This window comes from Pollachius pollachius, assembly GCF_949987615.1.
Source record: "Pollachius pollachius genome assembly, chromosome: 16".
Classification (NCBI taxonomy): Eukaryota; Metazoa; Chordata; class Actinopteri; order Gadiformes; family Gadidae; genus Pollachius; species Pollachius pollachius.
Window position 1 is genome coordinate 13,189,629 of NC_136949.1, and position 17,500 is coordinate 13,207,128.

Below are 17,500 nucleotides of genomic sequence, written 5' to 3' on the forward strand. Positions count from 1 at the left end.
CTCTCTCTCTCTCTCTCTCTCTCTCTCTCTCTTTCTCGCTCTCTCTCTCTCTCTCTCTCTCTCTCTCTCTCTCTCTCTGTCTCTCTCTCTCTCTTTCTCGCTCTCTCTCTCTCTCTCTCTCTCTCCAGATCGTCCAAGGCCCACCCGGGACCAGTGGTGCACATCAGCGACAACCCAATGGACGAGGGAAAGGTACAAACCTAAACATACAAACAGAAACAATCTCCCTCCCTCCCTCTCTCCCTCCCTCCCTCCCTCATTCTCCCTTCTCTTTCAACCCTGCTCCTTTCTTTCATATTTGCTTGATCTCTACCCTGTATCTATTTTTGTCTCCTCTTTGTTCCCGCTCTCTTTATCTCGTACACACACACACACACACACACACACACACACACACACACACACACACACACACACACACACACACACACACACAAACAGGCATGGACTTAAATGCGGTTAGTGTTACCGACACTAGCTCCTTGTTGAACACATTAGAACGTGTTATGATTGACACGTGTCATCTTGGCCTCATGTAAATTTAATTACCCATAACCCCAGATGATTTCACACTTCATATCGCTGCCCTGGTGTCCAGAAGTCCCTGCCAAGTGGTGTTATCACTATTATAGCCCCCCCCCGCACCACATTATTCTATTATGCTTTTTCAGCACACCACTTTATCCTTGGAGAAAAGAAAATGTGCTACATCAGTGGAATAACTCATCGCCCTTCTCCAGTTCTTTTGGGGGGGATCATTTCATGTCAGAATTGAAAGCAGTTTATTTAGCATATCGCTGCAACCCGGCGAATAGGAAACAGCGAATAGGAAAATGAGAGATGAGATTTAAATGTGAATTTAATTGAAAGATCAGATCAAGACCAAGGTGTTTCCCATCTCTTAACGAGTCCCTGGCTCCTCCCACAACCTGCAACCACACGTATTCACACGAGCACATACATCGACCTGGCCACCTCCTTAGAATGTCTGTGTTCAGTCTAGGGGTGCACTACAGAGTCCACTGGCTGTGTGTCTTGGCTGTTTTTGATTCAGAGCCTTCCTTGAATTTGAAACTTCTGTATAATGATCAAGTTTCATTGGCTGGTGTGGCTGGACCTAGAGGTGGAGCTGGACCAGGCCAAGCCCCAGTCATCGGCTCTGCATTGAGCCGCCTCTCGAACTTTACAAACACAGAGAGAGAGAGAAAGAATATCATAATGGCACTGTGCCACCATCTTATATTTGAGAATAGGGCTGTTAATTTTAGAGATTTAGGTGACCTTTCCCATTTTATTTCTGAAACGGTTGATTAGGTGAAAACTCATCTTTTATTTGAATAACGCTTCAAAAGGCAATGCACACATCACGTAAGTACCGTTTGGAGGAAGTCAGTGGCTTATGATACACTCTTGGTCCGAGTCTGACTCGGGTACAGCAGAGCTTCAATGTAAAGCGGGAAGCACACATCATAGACAACACACATTGGAAGACTTGCTCTCAGCGCGTCGTGTTCTGGGCTGAATATAGTGGGACGCAATGGATACCGCTGCGATGCGTGCAAGGGTTTGCAGCAGTGCTGGAAGTTATAGCGCAGCTGTACGGCGACGACGGCGTGAGCGCTCACCATTGGAAACACGACCCACTTAAGTTCCAATTAAGGCAAACGGCTTTGCTAGCATTAAAAAAAGAAGCATTAACATAAGAGGAGGTTTTTACATTGTGCAACGCTTCCATTCAATACCACAACAGCACTAGCAGTATGTAAGAGCATGCAGAGTAAAATCACACGCACTCATCTGGATGACTGATCGCCGGGAAAAGAAAATAAAGACATTGTGGCTGTAGTCTATTGCCTAATTACCAGCCTTTACCTTTGAGTAGGTAAAACACTTAGATGTTTTTCGTCTGCGTTTAGAAACATTTAAATTAAAACCCCTACCCTACTCGGATCAAACTCGCCCGGAAAATATCTATGAACCCCTGCACTCAGTTCACCCGCAGAACGTTCAGTACACCATTGTGTTGAACACTTTTTAACATGCTATTATGAATCTATTTTGATGTTTTTCCGTAACTTTGGACACATGCATTGGACATATGAATATCGATAGCGCAATATTAATTTACAGTTACGCTTACAATTAGTGGTCAAAATAGTGCTCCCCTAATTTCCACTAACATACATTCTGAGTACCCAATTCCTCAACCTACAAGCCATGAAGGGAAAACCTGTATAAGTCATTTGACTGACAGGGCACATATTCAGCAGGAGAATGAAACGGTAATAATCACATTATTATTATTACTATTATCAATTGTAATATTAGTATAATGGTTAGTATTATTATGGGTAATTGATATGCATGAGTGCCATTTCCCCTTGACTGACGTGCCAGCAGCCTATCCCACCATGCTGTTCTGTGCCGTTGTTTGGTCTAAATGTAACTGATACAATGAATAATCGTTTAAATAATATTTCAGGCTTTATGGTAAACCCTCACAGCACCCAGAATACAATCCCCCCCCCCCCCCCCCCCCCAAACACACCCACCTGTCCCCCATCATCTTTTATTTTAATTCTCCGCTCTGTGGGACTCTGCACCATTCACTCCCCCTCCTTGCTCACACCCGTCACCACCCCTTCTCCCCCACCTCCCTGTTCCAGCTGCAGGGTGTGTACGTTATATCCAGCCTATGTCATCTTTTGCTACCTACAGTATCTGTCAAACAGCCTGTCATTGTCTCATCTCTCTATCGCTATCTCTACCCCCCTCCTGCGCTCTCTCGCTCTCTCTCCCTCTTTCTCCCAATCTCTCTCTATCTCTCACTCTCTCTCTCTCTCTCTCTCTCCGCAGCTCGTAATTGGATATGAGTCTGGGATCTTGGTCATGTGGGATCTGAAATCAAAGAAGGCTGACTACCGCTACACCTATGACGAGGTAGGCAAGCTCTGCTCCTCTCCCCTTACCCCTCTTTCCCCCCATCCACTGATCTGAAGTAGAAAATACTTCAAATGCTCCCATCACACCTGTGTGTGTGTGTGTGTGTTTGCGGTGTGTGCGTGCATGCGCTGATGAGTGTGAATTGTGACGTAGGTCTTATTGTTTCAGCGATGAGGAAACACAAAACAACATGGCAAACTTCAATTGACAATCACTGATACGGAGAGTGGCCAGGACATTTGCCTGCCACTTCCAACGCAACCAACACCACCACCAATTCCTACCACATGTCGTCCCCCCCCGCCCCCCAGCTGCCCCAAAACTGTTAACTCCCGCCCCCGCGTATTGAGCTTGGCACTTTATCACCTGAAAAAAGGTTAACTTCATTTTCTCAAAGGTTATTCTGTTTTCCTCACAGACTCATGAGTCATGTGGCATTATTAACTCTCACTGAGGCCGCTTGACTAAAAATAAAAGCAGACAGTTATATGAAGACGGAGAAAAAATACAATGGGAGCCCTGGGGGGTGGAGAGGGGGGCAAGGGACACTCCATGGAATAGAGAGGAGGTCTTTTATGAGGCTGTTCAGACATAGACTGCCCACACGCGTGGTGTTTACATGACGGCGGACGTGTAATTCAGCGGGCACCGTGTGAAAAGCCTCCCGGGATTACGCTCAGATTAGTGCTCACGGTGCGGGCATGGACACACAGACACGCACAAGGTCACACGCACAGTCACGCACACACGGACACACACATATGTCAATTCCCCGACACACGCACGCACACGCAAATTAAGACAGACACACATGCACGCTCATACACACACACACACATGCTCAAACGTGATACTCCGGTTCACAATCACTCACAAACATACGAAAGAGACAAGATTATCTGAATCCTTTGGATGTCAGTCCCCTCTCTCTCTCTGTCTCTCTCTCTCTCTATGCTTTCTTGCCCCCTACTGCTTTCTTGACCCCTCCGAGATAAGCTATCCTCTCTTCAATTCAAATCCCAAGTGTTGATGGCCTCCTAGGACACCAGTAATATCCCGAGGGAGAGCCCCTCCCTTCCCCCTCTCCCCTACTCCAGTGGTACCTCCCCTACTCCAGTGGTACCACCCCTACTCCAGTGGTACCTCCCATACACCAGTGGTACCTCTCCTACTCCAGTGGTACCTCCCATACACCAGTGGTACCTCCCATACACCAGTGGTACCTCTCCTACTCCAGTGGTACCTCCCCTACTCCAGTGGTACCACCCCTACTCCAGTGGTACCTCCCATACACCAGTGGTACCTCCCATACACCAGTGGTACCTCCCATACACCAGTGGTACCTCTCCTACTCCAGTGGTACCTCCCCTACTCCAGTGGTACCTCCCCTACTCCAGTGGTACCTCTCCTACTCCAGTGGTACCTTACATACACCAGTGGTACCTCCCCTACTCCAGTGGTACCTCCCCTACTCCAGTGGTACCTCCCCTACTCCAGTGGTACCTCCCCTACTCCAGTGGTACCTCCTCTACTCCAGTGGTACCTTACATACTTCAGTGGTACCTCCTTTACTCCAGTGGTACCTCTCCTACTCCAGTGGTACCTCCCCTACTCCAGTGGTACCTTACCTACTCCAGTGGTACCTCCCCTACTCCAGTGGTACCTTACATACTTCAGTGGTACCTCCTTTACTCCAGTGGTACCTCTCCTACTCCAGTGGTACCTCCCCTACTCCAGTGGTACCTCCCATACTCCAGGGGTACCTCCCTTTTACTCCAGTGGTACCTTACATACTCCAGTGGTACCTCCCCTACTCGAGTGGTACCTCCCCTACTCCAGTGGTACCTCCCATACTCCAGTGGTACCTCACCTACTACAGTGGTACCTCCCCTACTCCAGTGGTACCTTACATACTCCAGTGGTGCCACCCCTACTCCAGTGGTACCTCCCCTACTCCAGTGGTACCTCTCCTACTCCAGTGGTGCCACCCCTACTCCAGTGGTACCTCCCCTACTCCAGTGGTACCACTCCTACACCAGTGGTGCCTCCCCTAATCCAGTGGTACCTCCCATACACCAGTGGTACCTCCTCTATTCCAGTGGTACCTCCTCTACTCCAGTGGTACCTCCCCTACTCCAGTGGTACCTCCCCTACTCCAGTGGTACCACTCCTACACCAGTGGTGCCTCCCCTAATCCAGTGGTACCTCCCATACACCAGTGGTACCTCCTCTATTCCAGTGGTACCTCCTCTACTCCAGTGGTACCTCCCCTACTCCAGTGGTACCTCCCCTACTCCAGTGATACCTCCCGAGAGGTGAGGAAGAGAGTCCAGAGAATCATTCCAGCCACAGTTGAACCCTAGAGTTGGGAGTCATCCATTGTTATTGAGGTTATTTAAAGCAAAATCCAATAGCTACTCAGGCTTCACAATGCAAATAACAACTCAACCCTTATGCTGAGCCCCAGAGCCAACAAAGAGAGAAAAGGAAAGTTTTAATGTGTCACTATTGAACTGCAGTTATAACTTGCAGGAGGGGGTCTTTGGTGTTGTATTGATATTTCCTACTGCCGTCATTGGCCAGAGGCACCCAGATAAAACAAAATAGAAAAAATGTTTTCCAGACTACAACGTCCAGGAAATAAATATTGGCTGAATAAATGTTTAAACACCATAGGTACGGTATATTGGTCCTGCATGCATTCCTCTCACTCGACTTACCCGCGAGCTCGCTAGAATTTCTCCAAATTGTTGCCTGAAACGTTTAAAGGGGCCATTTTACACCGCAGAAAGCTGTGAAACTGCAATCATGGAAACTGGCTTCTGAGTGAACAGCATGTCTGTCCGTGGGTGTTCTCAGTTCCCAACGTTCCCACAGATAAGTTGATATCATGTCCGGTGCGCTCGGCTATGTCCAAGTAATGGTCCGTTCAAAGTGTCATCACAATATTTTGTGTTTCTGCTCTCTTTCTGTGGTCAGTTTAATGATATCTCTTTGAAAAGCATTCTTTTCTTGCGCATGCTTTTTTCAGGTTAAAGAGAGCTTAAAGGCAGAGCGCGTAACAGATATAATGTAAGCAGGACTGTTTCCTTTATGGCAAGAAGGCATGACCTGTGTTGGACGTCTAACTTAAATGCATGTGGCCTGTTAAGTTGGTACATTTGGTGGATGTGGCAGTGTCAGGTGTCAGGTCATATAGAGAGGGTTTGGTGTGGGTTGATTGTTCGTTTATTATGAGGCTGTGTCCCGGACAAAGTAATATGAATTGTTTTCTTCCAGATTATTCCAGATTATTATGTCAGTGTTGTAACGGCCTTGTGGGTTCTGGTTTTGTTTTATTGCTTCAGATAAACGGACCGCTTTCCGTTAAGCAAACCGTTTGCCAACCCTCTGCCCAACCTTGCCACAACGTTATTTATGAGCAGACCCCCTCGCCTGAGGGCAATCGATCGGGGTGGACTGAGTGGTAGCGCATCAGGAGTCCAAGAGTCGTCAGACAAGTGTACTGTTGGCTTCCTGCACCTATCCAAATGTCAACCACGCGTTAGGCCATTTGCCATTTCCGGAGAAGCTTCCATCACTATATGATGACGAAGCCAGACTTCAAGGGTGAAACACAAAGCAGTGTGTTGCTGTAAAAGTGTCTCTCTTCTGTGTATCGGATGTGTCCCTCTGTGCTCCTCTCCTGGGATCAGCAGTATAGGATTGTCTTCCAAGCACGTCAAGTCACTCAGCCTGGCTCACAGCCTTTTGTCCTGCCGGTTGAATCACAGCCAGGGTGTGATTTTTTTTTTAGGGTGTTCAAGTGTTATCTCATGCCCATTACTCATTGTTCATCAGGTCTTTCCCTCCCTTTCCCTCTCTCTCTCGCTGTCTAACTCCTTTGACTTTGACACTTCTGTCTCTTGCTCGTTTAGTTTGTCATCCTTGTCAACCCGTTCAACTTCCCAGTGTCCGATTTCATTTGGCCCCAAGTTGTTTCTTTCTTCTCATGCAAACTTTTAACCTTGCTTCCTGTTTCTTGTACGGAATTGAAATTGCTCAGCATCTTTTTATTTGCCTTTCCTCAATGCTATTCTCTCTTCTGTGCTCTCATGTCTCTATGGCACTCTTTCTCGCTCGTTCAATTCAAGTTTTGAGTCTGATAGAGAAGCGGTATTGCCACTGAGTTCTCTGAGCCAGGGTTCATTCTAACCTTGCAGCGTACCTTGTAGCCTAATATATTAGAGAACAATCGTAATATCCTAACCCCCCCAAATTCTTTATTTTGTGCGGCAACCTTTTTTGCTCAAGGCAATTCTTTGTAGTTTTTCCCTCAATCTTTCTTCTTTTTTCAATTTTTTTGACTGCATTCTACAGAAGTGTGAATTAATCACACTCCTCCCCTTCTCCTTCTCTCTCTCTCTCTCTCTTTCTCTCTCTCACACAAACCCACCCAAACACACACACACACCTGCGCGCACACACGTGGGCAACATCGCATTATTTATCACATTAAAGTGTAGGCCAGGTGACCTGGGACTCTTCCTCTGATTGGAGATCATTCCCATCAATCAACCGATGATGTGATTCTCTAAGATTCATGGGTGTCTCCTTTCTGTCCAATCAGAAGCTCCCTAGCTGCTTCTTCTCGCTCTGCTTTTTTGTATCATCCTTAACTTGTGTCACTGTTTCATGTTTCTTCTTCTTTTTAACAATTAGGGAAAATATCCTGAAACACCACATAGGCAGTTATAGCCTTGGAGTTGGTTTTCTTTCATAACCAACTCTAACAACTGTCACTGACACAGAAATTCAGCCCTAGCTAGAATTGTGCTGTGTTCCTGAAAAGAAAAAAATGGAAATCACTGCTGACATTCCCTGCAAACCTTCGGTGTGTCTGTGTGTGCGTGTTAGTGTTTGTGTGTGTGTGTTTGTGTGTGTTGGTTAGTGTTTGAGTGTGTGAGTGTGTGTTAGTGTGTGTGTGTGTGTGTGTGTGTGTGTGTGTGTGTGTGTGTGTGTGTGTGTGTGTGTGTGTGTGTGTGCATGTTAGTGTGCATGTTAGTGTTCTAGTGTGTGTGCGTGTTTGTGGACTCTCCAAGTGAGGATGGAGAGTCATTGTGAACGACTGTTTAATGTTTTTCTTGCAAATCTTTGCAGTCACTGTACCGCAATGTGACATACTGCTAGGAGAAAGTACACTAATAGGGACTTGGTTTTCTGTGTGTCTGTGTGTATGTGTGTCTGGCTGTGATCCACTGAAATCCCCAGCAAAGAAAGTGTACATATAAATCCAATCATCGGCGCTCAGATAAAATGGCCAGACTGGGATATGATAATAAATCATAAAATTAGGCCTTTTTCTGTATTAATTTGTATTGTTTGATATGACGAGAGCCATGTGTTTCAATTACCCTGCTCAATTTCCAATTAGCAACTGCGACATTGTTCCCCAATAAACTGTCACACTGAGTGAATGAGTTGCTCCATGCCTATGGCTGTGTCTTGTTATTCAAATCAGGCACTGGTTCAGGTTTGCCTTTATTCAATAGTCCTACACTGGTCCACATAGGATGAATGAAATTAGAGCATAAGTCCACGCCCTTCAATGTTAGTGTGTGTGTGTGTGTGTGTGTGTGTGTGTGTGTGTGTGTGTGTGTGTGTGTGTGTGTGTGTGTGTGTGTGTGTGTGTGTGTGTGTGTGTGTGTGTGTGTGTGTGTGTGTGTGGTTAAGACTTGTGTCCTAACATCATAAGAAATGTACTGGCTAGTGGCTAGGCTACAGTCGGTTCAATCAATTAAAGCGTCTTGTGAGTTTTACAAGAAGAAGAATGGTACGGCGAAACCATCCACTTGATGTTTACGTCCACTAACGTGTCTCAGGAGGGCCGATATTGTGGTGAGCGGGGGTGGGGGGGTGAGCGGGGTCGTGAACGCCTGTGCTTGAGTATGTGAGTCAGGGAATGATGGAGGAATTGAGAAAGTCATGGACGACGCGAAAACCAAGTATTGTTTAATTACCGGCTAGGAAAAAGGCATCAATAAGTCTGTGCACCTTTCAGTGCAGAAATTATGCCTGATTATATATCTTTATTCTCATTGATTATTAGTGGCTCTTTCACTAACGGCTAGGTCTGAGCAAGGCTGTTAAGAGTAATGATTGAAGGGCAAGGGAGAAGAGAGGAGGATGAGGAGAGGAGGGTATGGGCAAGATTTAATCAATAAGGCTTTTACATCACATTAACTACCTAACTAACAAACAGGCAGACAAATAAAAACGTTTTTTTGTGTCTTACTTTCCTTTCGTAAATAACATTGAAAGATTGATGCTTGGTCCTAAACCTCATTGGTGGTTGTACCTGGTCGTTTTACATCAGACAGTTGGAAACTGTGTTTATTTCAACTAAAATGATGATTTTGCAGCCGTCCCATTATGTTCTAGCATAACTCCTGTGGGGAGATGGCACAGAGCCTTGGGCCGGTTACAGCGATAGGCTGAGGATTTGGGTAAGGGTTAGCCCTTATTCTAAGCTTCAGAAGAGGATTCTAATAAGTGCATTTTTAAAGTGGCCAGTCTACACAGTGTTGATCTGTAACCTCTCCTGACACTTTGTTACTGTTTACTAGTCCTGGCCGATTCCTGTTTGCCGTTAATAGCCAATTAAGCGCTTACAGAGCCCTGCTTTCAGGTACATGTTTGGTCAAAACAAACATGAAGCCGAAGAAACAGAGGCGGCCTGTTTACCCAGCTTTAGCTTGTCGGCCATCAGACTCTAGATTTGTAATCTAAACTGATTTGTGAGACTACACTGACTGTAATTCCCAGTGGCTCCTCGACCCCCTCCCAGTCCTAATCCGGATGAATCCCTTCAGAAACAGATTAAATGTAATCTATGCCAGCTCACACATGCAGTCATTCCTACATGCAAATACAGCGAATGCTATTATGCTAAACAGCCATATATTCAGTCATTTGTCTCATAACTGCCATCTGCTCACAGCAGCATGCCCGAGTTTACCGGCAAAAAAAAAAAAAAGAAACTTCCTAAAAAGCATATGAACCTTTATTTACATTTTCCTTTTTACGTTGACTTGGACACGCTTGTGTGCCCCACAAGTGCATCTGGTGGCATGGCGGCGGTGGCTGCACATGCTCTCTCACTCACTGCTCTTCCCCTCCCGGTCTCCTAGGCGATCCACTCGGTTGCCTGGCACCACGAGGGCAAGCAGTTCATCTGCAGCCACTCAGACGGAACTCTGACCATATGGAACGTCCGGGGTCAGGGGAAGCCCATCCAGACCATCACACCGCACGGTAACACGCACGCACGCTGACACACACACACACACACACACACACACACACACAAACACATAAATACAAACACACTTAAACATACACACACACTCACACACATGCATACATGCATATATACAAACATACATACATACAGACATTGACACACACAAACACACTCTGATGTTCACACACACTGATGCACAAATTGACACGCACAGACAGATAAACACAGGCGTGCATACGCCCACACACACACATACACACACACAAACACACAGAGACTCCAAAACACACACACACACACACTGACACACCCACACGCACTCACACTTTGACACACATCAGAGCCCACACACACACATGCACTCGCACACCAGAAGGTGGAATCATGGCAGACCGGACAGTTTGGTAAACATTGGGCAAACGGTTGGCGCAACACTTGGCCGGGCTCCTGCGTGAAATCCCTACGTCAAGACACTTGGGCGTCCATTTTCTGGGCGGGCTGAAAGCAGGCCAAAACAAACCCCCAAAACACAGATGAAAGACCTCCGTTCTTTTTCTAGTGAGGAGGTCCATACACACAGAATACACTTCGGTTCCAAACCTGCAGCAAGGTCTGCCCATTTGAAGATACATGTTAATCCACACACACACGCACGCACGCACGCACACACACACACACACACACACACACACACACACACACACACACACACACACACACACACACACACACACACACACACACACACACAATCTCCTGGTTTCACAATGCAAGGACATGAAGGACAGGAAGAATGAAAGTCAGAAGAAGAGAAACTAAGAGAGAGAGAGAGAGAACACAAGACAGGAAAGGAATTAGAGAAGAGAAAAAACAGAAACACGTTTCACTTTTGTCTCAGGCTGGTTTTGTGTACATTGACAAAAGGAAAAATCCACTTATCTGGTTGTTTTTTTTAATTAGTTGTCGCATACATAATGCTGCATACATAATGACTGTTACTGTTATGAAATAAGCAATTATGCAAATTCTGAGGTTTAAGTGAAGTTTACAGGTCTCTCGTTTAATTGTTCTTCAGATGTTAGTGTGTTATGAAGGAGAAGCCTTAGTAAACAACGGGAATCAAAAAAACATAGAAGAGGAAAGGTGCAGAGGGTGGAGGAAGAGGAGGAGGAGGAGGAGGAGGAAGAGGAGGCTCGAGAGAGTGTGAACCGCATGGCAAACTAAAGTTCAAAGTGTGTGTGATTTCTTCTTTTGGGGTTCCAGGGAAACAGCCGAAGGACGGGAAGAAGCCAGAGCCCTGTAAGCCCATCCTCAAAGTGGAGTACAAGACCACCAGAGCTGGGTAGGCCCCCCCACACACACACACATATAAACACACATACACACACACACACACATGTACACGCACACACACACTCACCCGCAAACAAACTAACATGCTGAAACACAGACACACACGTCTATACATACACATTGATATATGCACATGGCCACAGTCGCACTCCCACACATATGCACACATACACGCACACAAACACACATACACATATAAACACACACACACTGAATGAAAATGCATACTATAAGGAGTTTTTTGTCGTTTTTTTTTCTTATATAGGATTATAGTCATTCTGCCGGCCCTTTCTGAGACTCGAAGCACCAATCTTCCCGTTTAATGACTTCCCATACCCTTTTTTTTGTTCGCTTTCCCACCCCAAATTTATGTATATGGAGCATATCAAGTCTTAACGTTTGTGTTTGTGTCTGTGTTTATATGTGTGTGTGTGTGTGTGTGTGTGTTTGTGTCTGTGTGTGTGTGTGTTTGATGTGTGTGTGTGTGTGCGGGTCGTTATGCGTGTGCATGTGTGTGTATTGTGCCCTGCAGGGAGCCCTTCATGATCCTGTCCGGGGGTCTGTCCTACGACACAGTGGGCCGGCGGCCCTGTCTCACCGTGATGCACGGGAAGAGCACCGCCGTGCTGGAGATGGACTACCCCATCGTCGACTTCCTCACTCTCTGTGAGACCCCCTACCCCAATGGTATGCCCCCGCCACACGGAAAGAGTGTCTGTATTTGTGTGTGTGTGTGTGTGTGTGTACTTTGCAACATCTGTAGGATTATACCTTCATACATACCAGAATACATGACGATCAATGTTTAATTAAATATACACACACGCACGCACACACTTTTTGTTTGTTATGATTGTCTTTTAAACTTTTTAATTATGTTTGTTTGTGTTGTCGGCCTTGTCTATGTGTCAATATACTCCTGTAATAAATGGAATATTTCCCACGGGGCATATCCTGTTCCAGGCTTCATTATGTAAAGAAATGAATACAAGCTTCTCATTTTATCTCACTGTGTACAACATCCTTTCTTATTGAATATAGCGTATGCCGTGTTTAATATAGACCACCACATTCAAATGTCAAAGAGGGGAGCTGAACAAAATCCAATGTACTGTGGGACGGGAGACTCTGGAGATATGTAAATGCCGATCAGATTGATACAATGTCGTGCTCCAGGCAAAGGATTAGTATGTACTGTATGTTATGCGACAACATTGACCGTCGCTAACCTTTAGCCCCTGGTTTCATCTGCTTATGTATACTGTGTGTCTGTGTGTGTGTTTGTGTGTGTGTGTGTACGTGTGTGTGTGTGTCATGTGTAGTCCCGCACACCTGCAGTGTGCGGGACTAAGCTGAGGTTCAGGGAGGGTAGCATAGCCCAACAAGATTTAAGAAGTCTGATCGCCAACCTCAAGGGACGGCCACGACTTGGTTAATCTGTGTGTGTGTGTGTGTGTGTGTGTGTGTGTGTGTGTGTGTGTGTGTGTGTGTGTGTGTGTGTGTGTGTGTGTGTGTGTTTGACGTTCAATCCGCTCTGGTTTCTGGGATGAACCCCCGTAGTGTGGAATTCTGTGGGTCGTTGTTAGGTTTGTTTTAGGATTGGTGTTGAACAGGAAGGCGAGTTTAATATTATCAGATAATCGTCAGCTATGGAAACGATATCCCATTGTCCAGGTTTTCATTGATCATGGAATGCATGATTTACCTCTTATATTTCAGGATCGAAGGGTTTATTACAACCAAATATAATCAGTCATAACTAAGATCAATAGTGCTGAGGGTCTAGCAAAACAAAGACTTCACATCTACTTCAGATATCTTGGATCTTTTTAGGTTTTCGTTTTTTCTAGTGGGAACGTAAAGTAGCAGCAGGTCAAATGGCAATGAAGTTTAATCGGTTTTCCTTCTGATAAAGCTAGAGATGCTACATATATTATAGGCTCAGAGGCTTAGATACTGTCGCAAAGTTCACTAAGAAGTCACTAAAAAGTTCAACAGAATATATACAAGGCTATTTTGCCAAACGGGATGTGCAAGAATGCAAAAACTGCAAACGTGCTTGATATTCCAAAATCAAGGGAAAACTAAATTAAAAACTCAATCCCGATGGCGCTTGCATCTTATTGGATCAGCATGCATAGCACAACCTACTTTCCAGATCGCAGAATAACACGTTTATACGTGCCCAAGTCCTAAGGTCCAAGGAATAATGCCTCTGAGGTTTGGAGATGTCAGCAGTTTTCTCTCTCTCTCTCTCTCTCTCTCTCTCTCTCTCTCTCTCTCTCTCTCTCCTCCCCTCGCCTCCCCCCCTCCCACCTTCCCATTGCTCTTCACATTCTTCTCTTCTTCTGTGCAGATTTTCAGGACCCCTACGCTGTAGTCGTGCTTCTGGAAAAGGATTTAGTGGTGATCGACCTTGCACAAAATGGGTGAGTCTAAACGCAGTCTCTAATCACCTGAGGGCATGAACTTGTCGGCCGTATTTAACGTGAGAATGGTGCCTGGAATACAGAGTGGTGTAGACCACACGGGGGACGGTAACATTTGCCTCTCTGTGGATGTTATGTCTGCAAAACAATGGTCATTTGAACTTTGGCCCAAGATAACATCATGTTTGTTGTTGAAAGCCAAACGAAGTGGGGAGCCAAAAATGATTCTGATATGAATCTCTCATATTAACTAGCTTATAACTGTGGGTCCATGTCGTCCATCAAAATTGCAATCACTGTGTAACTAGCTACCAAATTACATTTTTTTTTGAGGTAAATAATAGTAAGAGATGCAATACAGGGGCAGAATTGTTCAGTGGTTAAGATGTTTGATTCCCAGCTAAATGGCTCTGAACCTCAATCTCTGCAGTTGATATTCCTTCTACCACAGTGGGCATTCTAATGGCCGTGCATCAGCAGGAATCTCATTTAAATAACAGTTGAGAGGAGAATCATCAACGCCATTCCACCGCCTGCTCCATCATTTCATGTATGATTCCATGACATGAACTCCAGTGTCAGTCTACTGAATGACTGACAGCACAATCCTTAGTAAACTGTAACAGCTTGTGAATACACTTAAAGACAATCGACATATGTATGCGCCGTCTCAACCCATCCTCTCTGCTTCTCCAACCCCCCCCCCCCCCCCCCCCCCCCCCCCCAGTTACCCGATCTTTGAGAACCCCTACCCCCTGACCATCCACGAGTCCCCCGTCACCTGCTGTGAATACTTTGCCGACTGCCCCGTGGATCTCATTCCTGCACTTTATTCAGTTGGCTCGCGGCAGAAACGACAGGGCTACAGCAAAAAGGTACGTTCCTTCTCGGGATGCCTCAACCAAAAACACACACACACACACACACACACACACACACACACACACACTGCATTCTGAGATGTTATAAAGTACCCTGCTGATGATACAACCGAATGGTGCTATTTTGAAGAAGAAAGTTCCCCTCGTATAAACCCAAGAAACTGGCCTCTTTTTTTACACCATCCATTCCTACACAACCCTGTATCTTGAAAAAACATGAGCACATTCTAAATAATTTATAGACATTCTTAATTATTAATAAACATTCTTAATAAACATGCGTTAGCCAGGGGGGAAGGCTCAGTTTAAGCCTGATCTTAAAATGCAGGTGGGTGCGGGGTTGTGATCCAATCACAATTGAATAACTTAAGCTGCACGTGTTAGCCCCCACACACACACACACACGTATACATACACACCCCAACACACACACACACACACACACATCAAACACATGCCAAGCGCACACACACGCCAAACACACAAACACACATAGACTAAACAAACACCAAACACACACACACACACATGCACAAATCAAACACACACACGGCAAACACAGAAACAACCACACCAAACGCATCCACAGCAAACATACGTACACACACACACACACATCAAACACACACACACACTGCCCATCTCCTTCCCCTCTTTTGTCAACCTCCCCCCCCCCTTCCATTATGTATGCCTGTGTTCTTCCCCTGGTTCCCTTTGCCGGCGTTCTGCTGGAAATGTCACCGTGTGCTGTACAGCACAGACCTGGGCCGAGCTGTGGGGGAGAACGCTCACATAAAGATCACCGCTGAGTCATACCCACGACCTTTACGCGTGTCAGCGCACTCAGCACACCGACCCCCCTCCACCACCACACACACACACACACAGACACACACACACACACACACACACACACACACACACACACACACACACACACAACTGCACCGATAAACATAAACAAACACACAAATGCATGCTAGACAAAGCCCTACTGAACTTTAATGAAGACCAAGATCATCATAAGTCGTGCAGAATCACAAATTCTGTCATTAAACTCATACTGTAGGCATGCAAACACACACACACCTCATCACATACACACACACACCCACACACACACACACACACGCACAGACACACACACACACACACACACACACACACACCTCCGTACGGACACATCAACACATAACACAGCAAGTTCATCTCGCAGCTCTATTCGATTCTAATCTCATTATTGCACTCTGTTATATTGTCTTTTTCTCTCAACGTGTTTGTGTGTGTGTGCCTGTGCGTGTGTGTCTACATGTACGTGCGTATGCGTGTGTGTGTTGCACGTTTCTCTTTTTCATTCCAGGAGTGGCCTATTAGTGGTGGAAACTGGGGTCAGGGCACACAGAGCTACCCAGAGATCATCATCACGGGGTAAAAGACTGTGCCAACACTAACGTCGCCATTCCCCACCGTCATCCCCACACCCTCTCCGTCCCTTCCCCACTTCATTAAATCACGAAGGAGCCGGGACACTTCTGTCGATTTGTCTCGCTGGGTGTTTTTGATGTATTTCCTCACCCCCCAACCTCCGCCCCCCCCGAGCTGTCAACAGCTAAAGGGGTCCGGGACAATGCGCGAGTAGGGGTTGTAAACGAATATGCACACTTAGCAGGTGACATTGAGCTATGGGCTGGTCAGCCAGGGGTCCGCTTTGGCGTGTGTGCGTTTTTTTTGCTGTTTTCTTTCCTCCACTTTCCTGAGACAACAAATCGCTATTCCGTGCATGTCTCTCTCTCTCTCTCTCTCTCTCTCTCTCTCTCCCAGGCGCTGCCACTGCCTGTAAAAAAGCGAAATAAAACATAACTTTCTCCCAACGCACCAGAACCATCTCTGTTGCTGTAAAGTTTAGTAGTAAAGAAATTGAGGGAAGAGGAAGTAAAGTGAGTGAAGGAGAATGAAGGCAAATGGGTTCTGGTGACACCAAACTAACAACCAAATTGGTCCCAATTTCTATGTTTGTTTGCTAATGTGCTGTTTTTAACTAGTTCCTTTATATCACCCGCACAAGGGTGGTCGTAAGACATTCCAGAAGCAGCGTGTTCATTTTTAAGGGGGTTCATGTTGTTATTCTGTCATGGTGGTTGTTTTTAGTTTTTTGTTGTCATTGTTGGAGTTGTTTTCCTTCCTCTATTCATGCGCTGGTTAGAAATAAACACATGGCATGGGGAGTCTTAAGAACAATATTAGTTGCGTCTCTTTGCGAAGGGTGAGGACAGGAAGCATTTGCTTTATAAATGAGGGCCTTGTGAATCACTTTTTTTCGCTCAAGCCTCTTGAGTCGTAGTACAGAAACGGCTGTTTTATTGGCCTTTCCATCTTCGTGAACTGATTGCAGATATATTTCTTTCATCTGAAGTTTGTAATATTCCAAGGCTGAGATCTTTTCCCTCTGATTGCGTCAACACTGTGTCACACTGATTGATCATTTCTGTGTTTTGTCTCCCAGGCATGCCGACGGAACTGTGAAGTTCTGGGATGCCTCTGCAAGTAAGTTCCTCCGGATCCTTTAGATTCTTCACTAAACACAATTAAAAACAAAACAGCCCTCCCTTATC

At 45.8% G+C, this 17,500-nt stretch overlaps 1 protein-coding gene across 1 annotated transcript in view; it reads left to right on the forward strand.

Annotated features, from left to right (window-relative positions):
- stxbp5a (syntaxin binding protein 5a (tomosyn)) overlaps positions 1-17,500 on the forward strand; it is a gene marked incomplete at its 5' end in the record, with an annotated part of 92,532 nt that overhangs the window by 57,628 nt on the left and 17,404 nt on the right. Inside the window, 9 exons of the mRNA XM_079753916.1 lie at positions 129-192; positions 2,857-2,940; positions 10,113-10,236; positions 11,489-11,567; positions 12,111-12,265; positions 13,935-14,007; positions 14,735-14,882; positions 16,249-16,316; positions 17,392-17,432. Coding sequence (XP_079610042.1) covers positions 129-192; positions 2,857-2,940; positions 10,113-10,236; positions 11,489-11,567; positions 12,111-12,265; positions 13,935-14,007; positions 14,735-14,882; positions 16,249-16,316; positions 17,392-17,432 — 836 coding nt within the window. The remainder of the gene's footprint in view (positions 1-128; positions 193-2,856; positions 2,941-10,112; positions 10,237-11,488; positions 11,568-12,110; positions 12,266-13,934; positions 14,008-14,734; positions 14,883-16,248; positions 16,317-17,391; positions 17,433-17,500) is intronic.